The sequence below is a fragment of the Mandrillus leucophaeus genome, unplaced genomic scaffold (assembly GCF_000951045.1).
Source record: "Mandrillus leucophaeus isolate KB7577 unplaced genomic scaffold, Mleu.le_1.0 Scaffold1423, whole genome shotgun sequence".
In the NCBI taxonomy this organism is placed as follows: Eukaryota; Metazoa; Chordata; class Mammalia; order Primates; family Cercopithecidae; genus Mandrillus; species Mandrillus leucophaeus.
In genome coordinates, this window is record NW_012101392.1 from 60,753 (window position 1) to 61,507 (window position 755).

At 64.5% G+C, this 755-nt stretch overlaps 1 protein-coding gene across 1 annotated transcript in view; it reads right to left on the minus strand.

Moving 5' to 3' along the window:
* Positions 1-423: 423 nt before the first annotated feature.
* LOC105535187 overlaps positions 424-755 on the minus strand; it is an 8,492-nt gene continuing 8,160 nt past the window's right edge. The window contains 1 exon segment of the mRNA XM_011974183.1: positions 424-615. Coding sequence (XP_011829573.1) covers positions 424-615 — 192 coding nt within the window.

The window sequence follows — 755 nt, forward strand, 5'->3', positions numbered from 1 at the left end:
GTAGAGGCAACCAGAAGGAAGACCTGGGCCTGGAGAGGACGCCAGGAGGCTGCAGCCAGGTCTGGAGAGGCCGACTTGAGGAGCTTCTGGGCCTGGAGAGGCCGCCAAAGGGGACAACCTGGGCCCAAAAGGCTCTTGTGAGTGGTGAGCTGGGCCTGAGGAGGCCATTGGGAGGCAGGAGTGGGGCCTATCGAAGCTGCCAGAAGGCAGGAGCTTTGGACTGGGGTGGCCGCGGTGAGGCTGCAGCCTGGGTGTGGGAGAGTCCTCTGTGAGGCAGAGGCTGGGCCTGTATACGGGCCGTCGGGAGGCAGGAGGCTGGACCCGTAGACACAGACTGGAGGTCAAGTTCTGGGCCTGGGGAGGCCGGCAAAAGTCAGAAGCGGGGCCTGGGAAGGCTGTCGAGAGGCACGAGCTGGGCTGGGCCTAAAGAGGCCACTGGGAGGCCTGAGGAACTGGGCCTGGAGAGGCTGACCGGAGGAAGTTGTGCGCCTTTAGAGGCCACCAAGAGGTGAGAGCTGGGCCGGGGTGAGGCCAACTTGAGGGCAACTTGGGCCTGCAGAGGCCGCCAGGAGGAAGAGCTGGGCCTGGAGAGGCCAACTGGAGGAAGTGCAGGGCCTGGAGAGGATGAAAGGCAAGAAACGCTAGGCCTGGAAAGACCACCGTCATGGCATGAACTTGGCCTTCTGAGGCCACTGGGAGACAGGAGCTCAGCCTGCAGAGGCTGCGGAAGGGCCAGAGCTTGTCCCGAGGGGGCC